Genomic DNA, 17298 nt, shown 5'->3' with positions numbered 1-17298 from the left:
ACGCTGTGATATCAGTCGTCAATGACTCCTCGTGAGTCATTGACGGAACAAATTCAGCTTCAAAAACAACACACACATACACACACACACAAACACAGCTTGTTGCTCTAAGGAAAGGTGAGTGGGAAGTGTAGTTTTTTATGTTAAGTGGTTGTGAAATTGTGCTGTTCTGAGCAAGTATTAGTATGGATGTTTTGACTGTGCAAAGTGCCGTGTCGAACAGAGTTAGTGTAGTGAAGTGCTTTCTTTTAGTGCAGCGTTTTTTGGTTTCATCCAGCTGTTTTGTGTAGTGCAGTTTATTTGAGTGCAGTGAACTGTACTGCAGTACAGTGTAATGAAGTCCAGCTGCTATACCGTGTGCTGTGGTACGGATTTGTCCTATAATTTATTCATGAATCCCATCGTCATGTGCTACCATCAGAGAGAATCAGGCAGCCAGGGATTTACAGTACATGTTAGTCGCGTGGAAATATGGAGCGGAGCTGTTAAACAGATATGAGTTTGTAGTGGCATGGCACCAGGAAATTAAATGTATGTTCAGCAGCTTTGAGTTTTCCGAAGCACAATAAAGAGAAAGAGAGGAGTTTTTTTGTTTACCCGGCGCAGCTTAGCAGAGGTGTGAAGAAGCTATCATGTCAACAAGCCAACCTCTCATTATTCATGCCACACAGCCGCCTCACCCCAATTAACCTGCTCCATCCCATGATGCACCTTTGTCAGACAAGACACGTCTCCTGCCGTCTCCCCTCCATGTGATGTTAACAGTCTCATTAAACACGCGAATGTCACCTCCACAACCCTTTTTCATTTCTCTGAGCTTATAATGGGTGCTCATGAAAACCCTCTTTTAACTACAGACTTTTGAATAGTTGGATTTGGCTGATAATGTTTTCCTTACGAGCAGTTATTAATTTAAGATATTCAATATTTTAAGAAAATGAGCAGTCTCAAACATCCCAGAGGCGTTTGGGTATTTTGTTTACTTCTTAAAGGCGGGCCTATTGTGGTTATCCTTGTTTATTTCTCTAAAGATAAATGTATAGATTGATATTCACTAGCAAGGACTAAAGCCCCAGATGCGAATGAAAATGTTTGTTAATAACGAAGCAACGAACTATGCCACAGGCTCGCTGAGGCGGTGGATCCCTTGATACCTTTGAGAGAGGCTTACAAGCAGAGAAAAAGTGATGATGGGCCAAATAGGCACTTATAGAAATACGGCTGGAAAAGGAACTGTTGTGGGTGTGGTCCTGCTCCTGAACTTTAGATAAATAATCTTGAATGGGCTTATACACTGGTACAGTTCTGGATGCTAATATTAAATATGGTTAAAGTTTTAAATAATGAGGTCAGCGTGTGTGAAAGTAATCCCAGCAGGCCAAAAGCTCAGGCTTCACATTGCTCTAATCGCTCACTTTCAGACTACTTCAGACACGTCAGTGAATGCGGATATCCTTAATGTGGTTATCTCAGGGACACAGCTCTGGCTGTGAGCACATGAGCTCCACCACCTGCTGTTCAAACCTTTTGTTTGCAAAGGGCAGCCAATCAAAAGAAAGCTGGCTCACAGGTAAGGTGGATTTCAGGGGAGACAAAGTGAAACTGTATGTGATGAACAGAGAGGCTAAACCAAGGCACAGTGTAAGATGAGAGAGTTTTATTTTGATCCCGAGTCATTTAAAGCCACTCCAGTGAAGTCCAAGAATTAAAATGTGAGTTAATAATGAGCCTAATAGGTCCTGTTTAACATCAAAACAAATATATATAATACATCAGGCGCTTTTGTTGTAAATGATCCTTAAAAATGGGAACGGTATGCTATACTTAAACTCGTTCTGGTTAATCATGTGAGGTAAAGCCAATTTCAGACACAACAACTCCAACACTGAAAGGTTTATTATTTATATGACAGTTGCTTTAATCAATTTATCAGTCGAACCGTGCCGGATATCCATATTTCCATGAGCCATCACATCATAGCGTCATACCCTCCTCCACCCAAAACCAGTGCACACTTGATAATAACGAATCTATCTTATGTCTCTTCCTTCCTCTTCTTTTGTTTTTTCCCCCATTTTGTTCCCCATCTACCGGTTCATTCTCTACTCCTTCCCTCAACTCGGCTAATCACCTCTCTCTAAACCTCTGGTCTTTTAATTTCTCTTACTTCCACCCATTTTGTTTAAATTGGCCACCCTCCCTCCTCCTTCTGCTCCTTCCTTGTCTGGGTCTTTCTCCTAAAACAGGTGTCACACGCACAATGAAGGAAAGAGTGACCAAGCCCACAGCCATGGCCCAGGGTCGTGTCGCTCACATGATTGAATGGCAAAACTGGGGCATGACGACGGTGGGTTCGGGGAGCGTCCTCCAGTCCCGCATCACTACCCAGGAGCGAGAAAAGGAGCGGCGGCTGGAGAACGACGCCTACAGTGACCTCAGTGATGGGGAGAAAGAGGCTCGCTTTGCAGCAGGTCGGTTGGATGAGGACAAGAGTTTCACACCCTATTAACTGTCATCAGCCACTTGAGTGGTACTGCAGGTCTTAGTAACAATTATCCTGACTTGCCCTCTGAATTCTCACCTCAGGCATCCTGCAGCAGTTTGCAATCTCAGAGGCAACGCTCCTGGCGTGGTCGTCAATGGATGGTGAGACTCCGCAGTCAGGATCAAACCAGGGAAGCGTGGCTCACCTCAGTGAGGTCAACCAGGAGAGCATCACCAGTCGAGGTAAAGGACTACAAATATGTCTGAGGCTTAAAGTCCAGGAAACAGCTGTTGGTGAAACACAGCCACATCATTTATGAGTAAGAAAATGGAAGAGGTTGGAAAGTGGCAAATCAATTTTAAACAGAGTAGTTAGAGTATTGTGTTACAGCGTCTCGTCTCTCTAGACCAGAGATGTCAAACTCACTTTAGATTGTGGCCAACAGACAGCCCGCTCTGATCGTAAGTTGCCTGGACAAGTGAAACTCCTCTTTCTGTAAGCGTAAGCAAGTTTAATAAAACAAACAATGCACTGCTTTCTTTACATGACAAGAAAGTGCTGCTTTGGCCATAAACTGCAAGAAATAATTTGGTAAATTTAGAGAAAATGTTCTGTTAGCTCGTTGCGCAGACTGTCCTATAATTATAAAACAGAAAAGTTTTGTTAATTGACTGAATGTCCTCTTTTTGTTTTCTTGGGCTTTTTTTTTTATTTTAATTTTTTATAATGAACCCACTGTAAAAGTCATAAATTTCTATAGTAGATGGCGTAAAAACAGGATCTTTCCTATTTGCTTATTACTTATTTACTTGTATATTTCAAACCAGTAGGAAAAGCTGTAAAACTTATGAAAACACAGAAGTCTGGAATTTATGCCAATCTTCCATTTTCCAGAACTGTCCAGTGGGCCAGATTGGAGACTTAAGCAGGCCACTTCTGGCCCCCAGACCTTATTCTAAGGAGCTTGGAAAGAAAAGCGTCTGGACTTTAGATGGGGATGGACCATTTGCAGTCTATCTGCATCTTAAGGACAAAGGTCACTCCTTTGAGGATGCCAGTGTTCACATTTTGGACAGAGAGGACAATTTGGTTTGAAAGAGGAGTGAAAGAAGCCATCTATGTCCACTGTGAATAGCCATCTTTGAACAGAGGTGGTGGTTTACTACACCAACTGTTTACCATCTATAATCCAGTTTTGAGATCCCTTCCCAGATGCCTTAACGCCCACTCACATCCTGGGCCTTCTGACCTCAGGAAATTGCATGATAGGGCGGGGCCAGGTTTCGCAGTGAGTTCACCCGAAACTCTGACCTACACCCGTTTTCACACCTTGGCTCGTGTGATTAGGTAGAGGATCATTAGGGGGTCAATTGTCCCTCTTAGGGGGACACTCCAACGGGGCTTAAATCTGGGACTCTCCACCATTTGACCTTAGAACTGAAGAAGCTTCTCGGATCAGAGGCGAAACGACTTCAAGCAACTTAAAGAAGTCCAGATGCTCTTCTTTCCAAGCTCCTTAGACCACGATGACCTGGATGACTGAGAACCTTCACAGACCCCAGACTAGACTTGTAGTCAAGACCGCCTAAACCAAGACCAAGACAATACCAAGACCAGAGGTTATCGAGACCAAGACAAGACCAAGACCAAGACAGACTGAGTCAAGACCAAGACAAAGTCGAGACGAGACCAAGACAAAAAAGTCTTTAAACTGCAGCCAGATGCTGCTTCGTTTACGGGTGTCAGGCATATTTATGTGTCTTTGCGATGCACTCGCACACCCCTCCTCACCGCTGTCTACTGTCTCACTCACTCACTGAGAGGACAGACGCACGCTCCACTTGACTGTCGCGTCTCTCACCCTCTCTGTTTTTCACATAATGATATTATCCTATATCCTCGCATGTGATTGGCCACAATATGGAGGGATTGGAGCATAGCTGAGCCACTGTGTGAGACCTGAGCAGCTAAAGGAAATTAAGTGAGGAGCTGGCTCTCGCTCAATGGGAGTCGACTCTTCTGATTCACTACAAAGCACTCTCTAACTCTCTAAGCACGGCTCTTAGAGCTGATGCTTTTGCGAATGACACATTATCGAACATTACCTTGTGTGTCATGGATACTGTTGAGTCCAAATCTCCTGACCTCTATGCCAATCTGAGACAGCAAGACCGAGACAGCGAGACCAAGACAAGACCGAGGGATCAGGACCAAGACAAGACCAAGACCAAGACCAAAGTCTGTCGAGACCAAGACAAGACCCAGACCACGTAAAAGTAGTCTCGAGACGGGTCTCGAGACATCCAACTCTACCTCAGACCTTATGTTTGACACCTCTGCTCTAGACTTTAGGCCATTTCAGTTTCCAGCATGAACTTTTGGAAGGTAAACCCAGACACTGTATCGATATAAACAGTGATTTTGGATATTTGCAATTTACTGCAATGTTGCCTTAGCACAGACTTCTGAATGCAGAAAATTAGAGTAAGTGCTTTGCTGAGTTAAAATAGACTTTCTTAACTGCACCCTGAATGCATTCGTCTTAACTGATCCCATCGTTTTTAAGTCAGACACTTGGCAAAATATGTGGCTGTGAGCCCACTTTATAGCCCTCCAACTTTGAGTAAGAAACACTGGAGGCAATCAAAGCTCTGTCTGCACTATACAGTTTGACAAAATGATGACTCAACAGTGCGAGGTGTGCCAGTGTTCAACTCTGTTCGGTTCATACTGGAGAGTTTCTGTCATAACATTTTCACCCAGTGTGGAAAGATTTCAGCTGAGTTTTTTTCAGAGTAGTTAACAGCCAGATATACATTTATCTCAACAGCTATTAGCTTTAACTGTTGGTCAAGTCGTAATTTCAAGATTTTAAGAAATTGCTCATTCTTTTTCCAATTCCAGCAAATTTGAAAAGTGGGATTTTTGTAAAAATCATAAAACACAGTGTTCCTGCGTCCATCTGCTGCCCCCATTTTGAAGAGTGCTAACAGCTGCCACATTTTTTTATTTCCTGCAGATCAGATATTGCACCACTCCTCAGCGGAGGTGTGGCCTCACACATACGTCTCCCAGGGCCACTACTGCCTCTCCTCTTCTGACGCTTGGGAGCCCATCAACAACGATCCCTCCGTTGTGGCGTCTCCCCCTGCTGGCTCCTACGTTATGGGTACGGAGGGCTACGATGGGCAGGCCGCAGCTCACTTCCTGTCTCAGCAACAGCAGCAGCAGTTCACTCTCCAGCAGAGTCAACTACAACAGCTGCAGCAGATCCAACAGTTTCAGCACTACCACCAACAGCAGCTTCTGCAGTATCAGCAACAGCAGGTGATTGATTGAGAGTGCCGCCGTCTGGGTTTTAATCCAAATGAGACACTACATGTTGCTGCTAATGCGTAAGGCTTGAGTATCAGAGATGGTTGTTATAAAATACTGTCTGGTAAAATAAATTTATCAACACATTATTTTATTTATTTGTTCACTTTTGTATAGGCACAAGTACAGCACATGAACAAACCCACACATCACAGCATTTATAGACTAAAAAAGCTGGGCTTTTATTCAGAACATGTTCTCAGAAACTCTTACCTCCTGGGTTTCATGCTCAGTCTGAAATTCGCTCTTGACTGTGGAAATAGAAATTCAACAAAATAATCTTAACTCGACATTTTTCTATCTAATCATCTCCTTTTATTCGTTTTTGTTTTTGCATTACTTCATAGAAAAGATTTTAGCCTAAGCAATGACTCAACCGCATCTGATGTGAATGCTGACACACCTCACACTGTTGAGTCATCACTCTTGTCAAGAATCCCTCATTAAATGCTCAGCTGAACCTGCAAAAATATGACATTCTTCCAAAGGGACACATCCAAATCATTTTTTAAACAAAAATAAAAAGAATTCCATGCATGAGGATGGAATTTCTTATACTGTACAAAAAGATCTGCATATCACCTCTGTTGCCTAAGGAAAACAAAGTCAGCTTACTGCATACTGACATGGGGAGCATGTCATGAAACATTCAAGCTGGCAAACAGGTCGCACTGCTCATTCCTCACATTTTACTGATTAGTCTTTTCTGTGTGTTTCAAGTCTCTGGAGCACAGGCTACACAGTGCCAACCACTCTTTGCAAGCAACACCCAACAGCACCATCCACAGTCTGGTTCATCAAATTCACCCTCCGCTGGTTGATCTGTGGAACACGGGGCAGATGGAAACCTATCAGGCAGAAGCCGGCGGGTACATGGGTGTGGCGGCGACAGTGGAGCCAAGCCTGTGCGTTCCCACTGGTGAAGAGATAGTAGGAACGGAACACTCCCCGCTACTGGAACAGCAGGAGGAGGAGGAGGTCAAGGTGAGTTGAACATGGGGTTGCATTACATAAAATTATCTCTTCAGTGATTAATATTTGATTTTGTAGCTTTCTAAGCGAGTTCTCAGAGGCACCAGACTGGAGGTTTAGTTCTGCTTACTGCAACATGTGTGTCATTTCTGTTTTAAATCTGCAGACTGTACTTAAAGTTTTGTCTCGAATCATTTAATCATAAGATTGGTTTGATTTTATGCACGTGTAGCAATCTAAGATCAATTTGTCAATAGAGGGGATACTGATTGACATTTTTGAAAAGAATTGTCTGCCAGTACTTTAATTCAGTTCAGTTTTCTTTGTACGCATAGCACCAAATCACAACAACATTCACCTGAAGTTACTTTATATTATAAGCTAGAAAACCTACAATAACAGAAGAAACCCCAACCATTAGACGACCCCCTTTGAGCAATCACTTGGCAACATTGGAAAGGAAAAACTCCCTTTTGACAGGAAGAAACCTCTGAGTGAACCATGGTCAGGAACGGGCAGTCATCTGCTGTGGATGGTTGGGGGAAATGGCAAAAAGAGGAAAGTGAGGATTTCTAGCTTTTCCTTGGGTACATTTAAAAGTTTTATTACGCTAGCCGGGCAGCTGTGTTCTTGGTTAAGATACTGAACCCATTTTCCCCCCGAGACATCGATCAGGGTGCGAGTATGTGCATGATTGTTAGAAGGGTTAACACCATCACATCCAGAAGGTCCTGGATTAGGATTTGCTGGTCAGATGGGGCTTTCCCATGTGGAATATTCATGTTGTAACAACTATGTCTATGGCTATTGATGGAATTTTGGAATGTTTGACTATTGAGATTATGAATGACAAAAAGAGAAATGTTATAATAAGTTGCATATATCGGACACCCAGTTCAAGTATTGACACTTTTAATGAATGGATAGAAAAAACGTTTGCTTCGGTGAACCAAAAATTACTATTTATCTGTGGTGATTTTAATATTGATTTGCTAAATCCAACAAGCCATTGATGACTTTACTGACACGATGTACAGCTTATCACTATATCCAACAATAACAAAGCCAAGCAGAATAACTTCACATAGCGCCACTATTATTGACAATATTTTTACTAATGTCATGGATTTCCAAATTAATAGTGGCCTGCTTGTCTGTGATATAACTGACCACTTACCAGTTTTTACTTTGTGTGACTGTGATTTAAAAAAAATAGATACCAAGATCATGATAGCAAAGCGAACAATAAATGAAAAAGCAATTCATGCCTTCAATTTCGATTTAGCACAACAAGATTGGAGTTCGGTGTATGAAGAGTCAGATGTGGACAAGGCTTATGATAATTTCCTAGATATTTTTACTATGTGGTACAATAAACATTGTCCTGTAAACGAACACATGACAAAGAAAAAAAAGATAAAAAGTCCTTGGCTCACAAAAGGAATTATTAATGCTTGCAAAAAGAAAAACAATCTGTATAAACAGTTCATCAAAGTAAAAACAAAAGAAGTGGAACAAAGATATAAAGCATATAGAAATAAATTGACTGATATTATAAGAACGAGCAAACAACTTTATTATAGAAGAAGATTATATGAAAATAAAAACAATATAAAAGGAACTTGGGATGTGTTAAACAACTTAATTAAACAAGGATCTTCTGGAACATCATATCCTGAATATTTTACTGATGCAAATGGTGAAAATCACAACATGAGTAATATTGTCGATGGGTTCAATAAATTCTTCATAAATGTTGGCCCTGAACTAGCAGCAGACATCCCGTGTCATAAAAATGAAAATATCAGTAATATAAAATCAAATCCCTTTTCACTGTTCCTCTCAGCTACAAATGAGCAAGAAGTAATAAATATCACATTAAAATGTAAAAGTAAGTCTTCAATGGATTATCATGACATAAATATGTCTGTAGTTAAACAGGTTATTCTGAATATTGCTAGTCCCTTAACATATATCTGTAATTTATCATTTCAGTCCGGTTGTTTTCCAAAAAAAATGAAAATTGCGAAAGTAATACCACTATATAAAAGTAATGACAAACACAGTTTTACCAATTATAGGCCTATTTCTCTACTGCCTCAATTCTCAAAAATTCTAGAAAAACTTTTTAATTCAAGATTAGAAAAATTCCTTGAAAAACATCAAATAATAAATGTTGGTCAGTATGGTTTCAGAACGCAAAGAACCACTTCAATGGCGATAATTGAGGCAGTAGAAGAAATTACTGATACACTGGATAAAAATAAATATGCAGTTGGTATTTTTGTTGATCTCAAAAAGGCCTTTGACACAATCAATCACTCAATATTATTGGATAAATTGGAAAGATATGGTATTCGAGGGAAAGCTGGTAACTGGTTAAAAAGTTACCTAACGGGTCGGGAACAATATGTTAGCATAGGGCATTACCATTCAGAGAAACTTGGTATTACATGTGGTGTTCCCCAAGGGTCAGTGTTGGGACCAAAACTTTTCAATGTATACATAAATGATATTTTTGATGTTTCTCAAGTACTTAAACTCATACTGTTCGCAGATGACACCAACATATTTTTCAGTAGCGATGATTATGCTGATCTTGTAATGACCGTAAACAGGGAGCTAAAATTAATAAAAAAATGGATGGACATAAATAAATTATCATTAAATATAAATAAAACTAAAGCAATGTTTTTTGGTAATTTAAAATATAATGTAGAATTACCAATTATCATTGAAGGTGTACCAATTGATAATGTGAGTGAAAACAAATTTTTGGGAGTCGTAATTGATAACAAAATTTCATGGAAACCCCACGTCAGACACATAAAAACCAAAATTTCCAGAAGCCTCGCAGTTTTGAACAAAGTGAAACCATACCTTGATAAAGATGCACTTCGTACTCTGTACTGTACTCTGGTTCTTCCATATCTTACATATTGTATGGAAGTGTGGGGAAACACATATAAAAATACAACTAATCCATTAGTCACAGTACAGAAACGAGCACTGCGTATTATTCACAAGGCTGGTTATCTAGATCATACTCACAAATTCTTTCTTCAGGCAAAGTTACTTAAATTCCAGGATCTGGTTAATTACAATACATCCATAATTTTGTATAAAGCTTTTACTAAACTTTTACCGGCAAATTTACAAACTAGATTTGAAATTCGAGAAAAGGTTTATAATGTGAGAGGCTTTGGAGAATTCAAATTACCCAGAACTTGAACAACCCGTAAAGGCTTTTGTGTGTCTGTATGTGGTGTGAAAATCTGGAACAGTCTGAGTTTACAATTGAAACAATGCAAAAATATTCATAGATTTAAATTTCTCTACAAACAGTTGGTCTGGTCACAGTATACTCAATGATGCTTTTAGTGTGCTCTGTAATGTCTGTTCTCTTACCATTGCTGGTATGGATTCCAAAAAAAAAAAAGTGTGCGTATGTATGTACATATATGTACATGTGTGTGCAGATATATATGTATGTATATGTATGTGTGTTTGTTACTTGTAGTTATTACTGCCTGTTACCTGTGGTAATGCAATTTATAATTTATATATTCTGTATTCAGTTATGAAGGCTCTAATTGTTGTTTGCGAGCTGCCGTTTAGATGCTTGTATGTGCCCGGGGCTGTTGATGGGTCTGTATGCAATGATGGGCGTAGCTGCGGGAAGTTTGTTTTTTTTGTTGATGAGTGAGTATAGGGGTGGGATTTAATAAGTTTTCTTCGTCTCACTCCTTTTTCAGGCAATTTTTGTTTTTTGTTTTGTGCATTTTATGTTCAATATAGGTATTTGTTGTGCCTGAAAATGAACAAATAAATGAAATGAAATGAAATGAATGTTCTCCCTGTACCTGTGTGGGCTCTATATGGGCACTCTGGCCACAGTGCACAGACGTCCATATTAAGTTAATTGGTGAAATAGGTGTGAATGCTTATCTGTCTCTCTGTGTTAGCTGTGCGACAAAATTGGCAACCTGAGCAGTTGTACCCTACCTTGGTATCGGCTCCGGCCTCCTGACCCTTGAATTAGATAAGCGGAATAAACTGAATGGATGGATTTTTTAACTTTTGACCTGCCGAAGACATATACTTTTACATTTCCATTATTTTGACTGAATTGATGACAACATTAACTGATGATAAAAATATTAGATTTGTGGCCTCAATAAGATAAAGTTGGGGATGGAAAAATTTGAATAGATTAGATAGCAGAAATGTCAGGAAACAAGAGGGAGAGTTGAAAACCACAGTTGCGACAGGCCTCCAAACTTCAGTTATTTTTGGGGATAAATTATGTAAAAGGTGTGAAGCAAAAGGGACTGCTATGAAAGTTTTCATGAAAATTGCAGGGAGCAACCTTATTAATGCACAAAACAATCAGTCACCTATATATCTAATTCATGAAGTCCTCATCTTCAGGTTGATTTTGCTGTGCAGCTCAAGAAGGCAACACTTTTTAGCAGCTGAGCTCTTGTTGGCAATCCATCATTGAATAAGCAGTGGTATAGGATTGGCTGCTCTTCCTTATGACAAAAACCGTAATCACAATTATTTTGGTCCATATAAATGGACTGAATGCTGAATGGTACTTATGTAGCACTTATCTGTTCTAACTGAGCACTCAAAGCATTTTATACTACGAACCTCATTCACCCAATCACATACACATTCATACAAATCAACACCTAAGCGGTTTTATCTAACATTCACACAGACACGCCAAACTCTGATGGATGCGTCGTGACTGATCTTCTGATTGGTCAACATCTTGCTCTACATCCTCAGCTACAGCTGCCCCTATAAAACACAATCATATAACACAATAATTGTTTTTATCCCAATTGGATATATTGAATATAATTTTTGACTTTGACAACCTACAGTGGTATCATGGTAGCACAAAAAGCTTTAGGAAAAGATTAATTGGCTTTTCCACCCATGTCAACAAACATGCTAACATTTCTACCTGTTAGAGAGTAGTAAGCTTGTTCCTACTTGTTTATGTCACAATATAACTGCAATTTTACTGAGAGAAATGGGGGGAAAGGGGGAAAATGGTAACAGCCACTAAAAACGGACTATTATGTATCCCAATAGTGTTTTATTATAGTGCAGAGAGGCTGATAGGTTGGTCATTCGATTTCTGACTACATTTAAGAGTCTTTGAGCAAAACACTGAACCCCAAGTCACTTCAGAATGTCTGTGTGAATGACTGCAAAGAGCTCTGCAGACACAGCTAAAGTTAAAAGGCATGCTAAGTGCAGACCATTTACCATTAAAAATTAATTATTTGGACTTTGGAAACCTTGACTTTAAACCAGCATTGACTTGAGGTCTGCAGAGAAAGATTATGTATTGCAAGCTTCAAAACAGTTTGACAGTTGGCCTTGAGTTGAGACTGTCTTGACAAAGTGTACTTTGATGCGTCACGGTGATCTTCATATTTGCCAATCAGTCTGTTAGCTGATACAGTAGGAGAAATCTGAGGATGGATTTTGGCCCACTCCTCTTTACAGAAACTTTAATTCCTTCAGATTTCTTGACTGCCCATTGGCAACTTGAAGCTTCAGCTCCTTCCACAGATTTTCTACAGGACTGAGGTCTGGAAACTGGCTTTGGCTCATTGTTTCTCTTCTCCAAAAACAGCGGGTTGAGTTGATACCAAAGGTTTTGGTTTCATCTGACCACACTGTTCACTGTTCAGTAGAAAACCTAAGACCGATCTTCACATGTTGCTTCTTGAGCAGGGGGGACCCTATGGCGTGTGTTATCAGTGGTTTTCTTGGGGACTGTAGTCCCAACTGCCTTCAGATCAGTAATAAACTCCACCTGTGTAGTTTTAGGCTGATCCACCACCTTTCTCATGATCATCCTCAAAACATGAGGCAAGATCTTATGAGTGAAGCTCCAGGAAAAGCGCAATTGATGGTCATTTTATATTTCTTTCATTAGCAAATAGTTGGACCAAGAGTTGTCACCTTTTCACCAGGCTTCTTGCTGATGGTCTAGTAGTATATCCCAGCCTTGTGCAGGTCTATAATCTTATCCACGATATCTTTTGACAACTCCTTGGTCTTTTCATAGTGGCGGAGAGGCTGGAAAGAAAGAAACTGACTCTGTGGACAAGTGTGCTTTATACACATAATTGAGATCAAGTGCCTCTGTTATTGGTTGCTTGGTTGACTGGTTGATTGATTGGTTGAATGATTATACGTATCATGCTTACTTCACTCAATGCTATGCAAATCAATTTATAACTTTTATATAATGTGTTTCCTGGATTTTGGGGTGATATTCCATTAAAATGAAAATATCATAAAAACCTGAGACTGTTCATTTCTTTGTAAGTAACCAAACTTACAAATTCAGCAGGGGATCAAATATTTGTTTTCACTACTGAAGAGGACAATAGGTAAAAATCTATCCACATACATAAGTTAGTCATCTAGTTGACCTTGTGTGTTTCACTCTTTCTGCCCTGATCAGGAAGAAGATGTGGCACTGTGCATGGAGCAAGAGTCGGCCACATTGACTCCACCCACACAACAAGGGGATGCTTCTGGTGGCAGTAGTCCGGGGCAGCTGCCAGCAGAGCCAATCACAGAGCGGAAGTTGTCTGATGTCACTTCTGGTCTCATTCAGACACTAGAGGAGAAGGAAGAGCCAGAAGAGGGGCCTCCTGCTTCTGTGGCAGCCAACTGAGTTTGTGGCAGACAAGAGACAAATGAAGAACTGACTGGGGAGTCAGCAAGAAATGAGCATAATAACACAATATATCTCTATTACTCTGTTCCTTTTCAGGTATCAAAACCACAACTTTTTTGGTTGCAAGGTCATTTCTTCAAAATGGTGAGAAATAGATTTGGTGGACTCCCAATAACAGTAGAGCTGATGCAACAATGGACACCTGTTTCTTTGCAAGCCTTACATCCCAAAGGTAACTGAAGAAAAGACAGATGAAGGCGGAAGAGAAGCACCAACCGAGTGAATTATATCCACCGGGAAACTGCACTGAGACAAAAAAGAGGGGAATGGAAACATGCATGCTTTTTATGAGACAAGCAACTCAACCCTGTCATCATCTAATAATGATAATAGAAATCTAAAGTAATAAAAAAAATAACAATAATTTTGTAATAAAAGAAAAAAAAAAGGACAACAATCTATGTATAAGTGTATGATAAGATATGAGATTTCCAGTGGGAGAACTACTCTGTTTACAGCTGTTATTCAACACATAAGATAGAGTTTAGTCAAATTTATTTCCCCATTGCATCAAACACATGCACTATACTTTACATCTGGCAACCCAAGCACTTTCACAGATGATTGAAGTAGGCCCAGAAAATCTCAGCATTTCAGTGAAATGCCGTTTTCCCCGAGGCACAATCCAGGGACAGGCTCGCCCTGCTGACTGGACACCCAAAAACCCTGCACAGATAAGGATTGTACTGTATACCGTGCTTCCTACTCTGTCTCTCTGTATGCATGTTTCTTCAGAGTACTATGGAGTACCTGTACTATACAGCTCTGTATAGACTTTGCACTGAACCATAGTATCCCAGGTGTGGCCACAGTGGCCCTGCAGTGGGCCTGCGGTGGGTTTGAGCGGTGGCTTTCATGACTCAGAAATAAACACAGAGCTGCATATGTGAATCTCTTTTGCACTGATGCAATCCCAACAGATCAGAGGTTCCCTTTGGACTGTTGAGGTTACCCAGTTTCCGCTCTGAAAGCTTTCACCGACAACCAAAACCGAGCCACTTGACAACGCGAACCCTCAGCTGCTTTTTTTTTTCCATAGACGTAATCGCGATGAATAAAGGATGATAACCACTATTTTGAATGTACTGGAAGACAGGCGGCAGTACACAAGTGCTGCTTTGATGCCTCCTCCGTGGTCCACAAGAGAGAGAAGGGAGCGCTGTTCTGTTTTGTGAAACAAAAACAAGTGGGGGAGTCTTTCAACCATGTTGGAAAGTGGATTCACTGCTGGCTCACCAAGACCACAACAACACACACACACACGCACACACAGATATGAATATCTAAATTGTAACCAGCAATAGGCAGGCGAGACACTGGCTTCCCAGATCAGTGTCAGCTCTGTCACAAATATGTAAATATTCTGAGTAAATAAAGAAATTGCCTCTCGCTCACAATCACAACTGTTCTATTACAGTATGATTTCTTTATTTTTGTACACCTCTTGGGTCCCACCTTATTTTGGGGATTGCTCTCAAACTCACAGCTTAGCCTAGCAAAGTTTAGTTTTTTCTTCTTCTGTGTGCAACAACACAAAGACAAAATCGGAGGAAATGGGAGGGATGTTGTGTTTTAAGTTGGGTGATCGAATCAAACTGAGGGGCATTCAACTCGCTGAGACCATCGGCGGTGGAAAAAGTTTGGCGACGGCGACAGGAGGTTGCCATTCAGTCAGCCAATCAGGGAATAGAGCGGACGATAAGGACTGAACACTGGAGCTGAAAAGATCGGTGTCTTCCTGCTCATCGTTCTTACTGTGAAGCAGCTGCCTGGATGTTTGACAAGCATGGTTTATTTTTTGTGGGTTTTTGTTTTTCTTTCACTGGAGGAAGGACGGTGTTTGCTAGCGAGACGTGGAGTTAAACAGCGGCGGTGAACAAAGTGGACTTTCCGTGCATGGCTCACTGACAAAACTTTACGACACTACAAAACCACTGTTTTCTCTGTTGGAGGAGCACCTTCTCTCACTTTGATGATTGTGTGAGAAACTTTTAAGATGATAAGATATATGGTTTATTGACTTGAATGAATTTATTTATTGATTGCTTCTTTATGCAATGTTGGGGACAATGTTTATTTTTCTACTGACCTGCTGAATTCTGAGTTAGAGTAGGTGTCACGGCTGTAAAGCACTCTCGTTTTGTCTGGTTTTGAGCACTTTAAACCAAGAAGAGATGGAGCAGTTTGGCAGCTCACTGTTTTTAAAAACTTCAAGAATTTCAGTAGTGCCAGGTGACAAAAACAACTTGAAGACTGCTCAAAACTGCAAACAGAATGTCTTTACGCAATGGCAAATATTAATTTATTTATTGAAAAATTACTTGGTGGGGAGGAAAAATAAGACATCTTGTACAGAGTATAATTTCACGCGGGTACCAACCCTTCTGGGAGCAGTATCTTTTTTTTTTAATGAGTCAGATGACGTAATGTGGTGGAAAGACCAATGCTTTATATATATTTCTTTGACCATCGCAGCTTATTTGGGCTTGACTGTTTGCTAATAAGCTACATCACAAGGAAACATGCATGAACTCCATTATAGACACTGCTTCGCTTTGGGTTATTTTTATTTATTTATTTATCTTTTTATTTATTTTGTGTTGTTGCTTTCTTTCTTTTTTTTCTTTTTTAATTAAATCTCAATGAATGAATAAACAAATAATAAGAAGCCAAAAATATTTCTGTGGATGTTAAGGTTTACTGATCACATCTTTGTTAACCTACTGGTTTGCAGTTGAGTCACTCTTTTTGTATTTCTACTGCCATCTTCCAGTTACAGTTACAACTTGTCTGCAGGCATGATGCTCAAAACCTGCTTCTGGTCCTCTGCCTTGCTCCTTCTCTTCCTTTCCGTCTATCTCTTTGTATCTGCTCTGTATATTTGTGTCTGTCTGTATGTCTGTCTGTGTACAGTAAGATGTCCACTGTCTTGTTGGAAAAATCACTGCCAACAAAAGAGAGAAAAAAAACCAGAAAAATAACTTGACGTTTTCACATCAGTCATAGGGAATTTGATAATTATAATCTGGAAGTGTCTGGCAAAAAAAGTAACTGCTGTATAAAACGCTGTATAAAATTGGATGGCTTCTGTAAAAGTCTGCATAAAATTGGATTTGTTTGAAATGAGGCAGTGTGACTGGTGATACCAGTGATACTTATAACACTCCCACCTATGCATGCTTGTTGGATGGCTGTCACAGGATGGTTCTTCCGTGCTCCCCCCTCTCTCTCTCTTCTGTCAACTCTCTGTTTCTTCCCGTTTCTCTTCCTTTCCCCTCTTTTTCCTGCACGACCTCCTATTGACCCTCCGGCTCCTTTTACCTGCCTCCTCTCCTTTTCCTCCGGTGGAGAAAGAGCAAATAAACAAAACCAACAAACGGCATTTCTTGTGCACACGTGTGGTTATGTTTTCATGTTTTCACAGGTTGGAAATAATTAGATTCTCACATGTTCACCTCCTTTCTCTCAAGAGCTTAGTGATATGCTTTTGGGGGAGGGGGGGGGGGGGGTCTTTTTCTTTTTTGGACTGACAGTGGGTGTCTGCGACCATGTGCTTGACAGGCAAAAACAGCAGTCACAAGGAGCTGGCAGCAGAGTAATCCAGCCTGTCATGCTTTTCCAAAAACATCCCTCTCCAGTCCTTATCAGGGACTTTTATGCCAGGAGAATATTAACACAGCCAGGCCTC

The 17298-nt window shown here is 40.4% G+C and overlaps 1 protein-coding gene across 11 annotated transcripts in view; it reads left to right on the top strand.

Annotated features, from left to right (window-relative positions):
* Nucleotides 1-16992, top strand: part of fam131bb (family with sequence similarity 131 member Bb) — a 50947-nt gene extending 33955 nt beyond the window's left edge. For all 11 annotated transcript variants that reach the window (XM_082552426.1, XM_082552419.1, XM_082552423.1 and 8 more), the window contains 5 exons: nucleotides 2247-2471; nucleotides 2587-2727; nucleotides 5505-5812; nucleotides 6581-6844; nucleotides 13332-16992. In XM_082552426.1, the coding sequence (XP_082408552.1) occupies nucleotides 2247-2471; nucleotides 2587-2727; nucleotides 5505-5812; nucleotides 6581-6844; nucleotides 13332-13547 (1154 nt within the window). In that variant the 3' untranslated portion in view covers nucleotides 13548-16992. The remainder of the gene's footprint in view (nucleotides 1-2246; nucleotides 2472-2586; nucleotides 2728-5504; nucleotides 5813-6580; nucleotides 6845-13331) is intronic.
* The last annotated feature ends 306 nt before the right edge of the window (nucleotides 16993-17298 follow it).

Source organism: Aulonocara stuartgranti, assembly GCF_965226115.1.
Source record: "Aulonocara stuartgranti genome assembly, chromosome: 11".
NCBI lineage: Eukaryota > Metazoa > Chordata > Actinopteri > Cichliformes > Cichlidae > Aulonocara > Aulonocara stuartgranti.
This window is presented reverse-complemented; position numbering and strand designations above follow the sequence as displayed.